A 3965-nucleotide genomic window follows, 5' to 3' on the forward strand; every position below is an offset into this window, starting at 1 on the left:
TCTGTTTCCCTGTGATTGAGTCCGAGGTGGGGGGGGGGGGGTGTACGGGGGGGGGGAAGGAGGGGGTGGGTTACTGAGGGTAACTGGAATCTGTTTCCTTGTAAAGTAGCCAAGAAAGGGACCATATAACAGATAACATTTCTTTTAAATTGATTCCTGGGTCGAGGGTGTCACTGCATAAGCAGCATTTCTATTCCATCCCCAGAGGGCCGTTACAAGTTCCCCATTTAGCTGTGGGTCTGGAGTCACATGTAGGCCAGGCCAGGTGAGGATGGCAGCTTTCTTCCCAGAAGGCCAGGCATGAACCCGATGGCTTTTCCAAAAATGGCTTTTCCAAAAATGGCTTCATGATCATCAGTGGGTTCTTCCAGAACTCAAATTGCACCATCCCATCTCTCATGGTGGCATTTCAACCCAGGTCCCCCGAATATTCTCTGGGTCTCTGGTGATAATACCACTTGGCCAATGCCACTGAAGCTCATTGTAAGCTGTGGTTACACAGCTGTTTTGCAAACAGTAGGCAGGGGAGTGACGGTGTAAACAGACAGAGAGCCAAGTCCCTGATCAGTGTGGAAACAGCACGAGATTCATTCAGCAACAGCTCACTGATTGGTCTGTGGATGCACCTTTTTGATTGGCTCCTGGGTGGCTGGCAGCCTGTCTGTGTGCGTGTGTGTCCACATGCGTGTGGTGGTGGGGGGAATGAACCGCACAGTGAGGAACCTCTGGCTCTCTGGGTGGGGACCGGCTCCGGATTTGTCTCCAGTAAAACAGCAGAAACGTGAAGCCAGCCAGTTCATTCTCTGCCCCCAGTTGCTGTAAATTGTTGCTTATAACCATAGAGACTTTACAACCTGTGAACCAGTCACTCTGTGCCTACAGTGGACTGAAAGATCCCAAAGGAAAAAAGGTCAGAGAACCGACAGAATTGGGAAACTGAAAGGAAGATTTAATTGAACCCATATCCCTCCAAACCCTTCCTATTCACGTACCCATCCAAACGCCTCTTAAATGTTGTAATTGAACCAGCCTCCACCACTTCCTCTGGCAGCTCATTCCATACACGTACCACTCTCTGTGTGAAAATGTTGCCCCTTAGGTCTCTTTTATATCTTTCCCCTCTCACCCTAAACCTATACCCCTCTAGTTCTGGACTCCCCCACCCCAGGGAAAAGACTTTGTCTATTTACCCTATCCATGAAACCCTCCAATCCTGGCAACATCCTTGTAAATCTTTTCTGAACCCTTTCAAGTTTCACAACATCTTTCCGATAGGAAGGAGACCAGAATTGCACATAATATTCCAACAGTGGCCTAACCAATGTCCTGTACAGCCGCAACATGACCTCCCAACTCCTGTACTCGATACTCTGACCAATAAAGGGAAGTGAATCAAACACTTCCTTCACTCTCCTAACAACCTGGGACTCCACTTTTGAGGAACTATGTACCCACACCCCTGGGCTCTTTGTTCTCATGGGTTAACAGCAACCAGGGGAGCCCCCCCTCCCTCCACAGACTGAACACTGTTGGTGGTCATTCTGCCCATCGCCCTTGATCTAGCTCACCCAGGACACCCTTGGAGCAGGATTTATTTTTCAGAATCCCCAGTGTGGAAACAGGCCCTTTGGCCCAACAAGTCCACACCGACCTGCCCCCACACAGGCCCATTCCTCTACACCTAACACTACGGGCAATTTAGTATGGCCAATTCACCCTAACCTGCACATCTTTGTGACTGTGGGAGGAAACCCGCGCAGACACGGGGAGAACGTGCAAACTCCCCACAGTCAGTCGCCTGAGGCTGGAATCGAACCCGGGTCCCGGGCGCTAACCCCTGAGCCACCGTGCAGCCCATTCACAATCAGCCGAACCTCCAGCAAACCGTCAAACCCCGATAGAAACCACAGCAGCCTCAGGGAAGGGCAGCTTTATTTCGGTCAGATTCAGGAAAATCCAGGCGCCGCTACAATGTCACGCGTTGAGAGTCAGTCCGATCGATCCCAGTGAGTGGGAACACAGCAAGCCATCCTTCCTGAGGTTCAGAAACACCCCCCCCCACCCCCAAAAAACCCCACCCAGCCATGAACCCTTTCAACGTAATCAGCTGCTCAGGCCCATTCCTTGTGGGTGGTGGGAGAGACAGCCCTCCAAGGTCAAGGCTGAAGGATGTGAGCGAGGAGCTGGGGAGGGGGACAGGGGCAGGGTGGGGAGGGGGACAGGGGCAGGGTGGGGAGGCTGAGTTCACACTTTAATGGGGGTCTTGCCCTGTGCTTTCTGGAAATGGTGCTGTAACTTGGCCATGGTTTCTCGCTGCTGCTCTGTCCCCTTCTCGAGCTCCTTGATTTGTCCTTCATATCGTTTTCTGGAACAAAACAAGACACAAGGATGTCAGTGAGAGGAAGGTGGTGGTTCCGGGGGACGGAGGACGGAGGGGGGAGCCGGCCGGACCTGCTCTGCCCCTGGCTCGTCCTGAGCTTCAATTACCCGCCCCTTCCCAGCTGCCCGGACTCGCTGAGACACCAGGAATCTGTCCGTCCCAACCTTGAAGGGACTCAATGGGAGAAGATGTGCAGCATTGAGCCCTCAGCATCTCCCCAGTCAAACCCCCTCAGGGCCTTGTACGTTGCAGTGAGGCCTCTCCCTCATTCACTTAAACACCAGAGAATACCACCCCAGTCTCTAAACGTTGGACATCCCGCCATCCCAGGGACAAACTCTGTGAATGTGCTGCAGTGGGGGGGGGGGGGGGGGGGGGGGTAGAGCGTGGAGTTACTGAAGGTCAGGGGTCAATGGTGAGGAGACCCCAGCGAGGGGCCAGGAGGAAGGGGTCAGTGATCCCTCGACTGGAGGGTGAGCTTCATTCACGGTCACTCAACAGGACCACTCTCAACCTGCCAGGCTCTGGATCAGGTCTGACCTGGCGCTAGTGGGATGCGGAGAGCAGTCATGGCCTCTGTTAACGGTCAGCGGTATCACTGGCAAACCTAAGCTGACCAGCCATAGAGGTGTCTCTGACTGTCCTACATTTACCTCCCACTCTCAAACCCTGCACGTTCAATCCTCAGATCACCGCAGCCCACCCTCTCTCTCCCATCTCTCAATCCCTCTCGCTTCTTCACTAATCCAACATTGCCTAACGCCTCAGCCTTCAGAAATGAGGTTAGAGAATCGATAGACAGTATATTCCTGTCAGGGTGAAAGGGAAGGCTGGTCGGTATAGGGAATGCTGGATGAGTAAAGAAATTGAGGGTTTGGTTAAGAAAAAGGAAGCAAATGTCAGGTATAGACAGTGTGGTGCTGGAAAAGCACAGCAGGTCAGGCAGCCTCCAAGGAGCAGGAGGAGGGCTTCCTGAAGAAGGGCTTATGCCCTAAACATCGATTCTCCTGCTCCTTGGATGCTGCCTGACCTGCTGTGCTTTTCCAGCAACACACTCTCGACTCGGAGCTCCACCATCTGCAGTCCTCACTTTCTCCTGGTCGGGTACAGACAGGAGAGATCGAGTGAATCCTTCGAAGAGTATAAAGGCAGTAGGAGTATACTTAAGAGGGAAATCAGGAGGGCAAAAAGGGGACATGAGATAGTGTTGGCAAATAGAATTAAGGGGGATCCAAAGGGTTTTTACAAATGTGCGTGGAGCTGCAGATGGGGGAGATACGAAATGAGTATTTTGTATCAGTGTTTACTGAGAAGAAAGACATGGAAGATATAGACTGTAGGGAAATAGATGGTGACATCTTGCAAAATGTCCATATTACAGAGGAGGAAGTGCTGGATGTCTTGAAATGCATAAAAGTGGATAAATCCCCAGGACCTGATCAGGTGTACCTGAGATCTCTGTGGGAAGCTGGAGAAGTGATTGCTGGGCCTCTTGCTGAGATATTTGTATCATTGATAGTACAAGTGAGATGCCGGAAGACTGGAGGTTGGCTAATGTGGTGCCACTGTTTAAGAAGGGCGGTAA

The 3965-nt window shown here is 52.0% G+C and overlaps 1 protein-coding gene across 1 annotated transcript in view; it reads right to left on the reverse strand.

The window, feature by feature from the left end:
- Positions 1-1914: 1914 nt before the first annotated feature.
- The window catches only part of pfdn6 (prefoldin subunit 6), a 13043-nt gene continuing 10992 nt past the window's right edge, over positions 1915-3965 (reverse strand). Inside the window, exon 4 of the mRNA XM_043678134.1 lies at positions 1915-2365. Coding sequence (XP_043534069.1) covers positions 2245-2365 — 121 coding nt within the window. The 3' untranslated portion in view covers positions 1915-2244. The remainder of the gene's footprint in view (positions 2366-3965) is intronic.

This window comes from Chiloscyllium plagiosum, chromosome 37 (genome assembly GCF_004010195.1).
Source record: "Chiloscyllium plagiosum isolate BGI_BamShark_2017 chromosome 37, ASM401019v2, whole genome shotgun sequence".
Lineage (NCBI taxonomy): Eukaryota > Metazoa > Chordata > Chondrichthyes > Orectolobiformes > Hemiscylliidae > Chiloscyllium > Chiloscyllium plagiosum.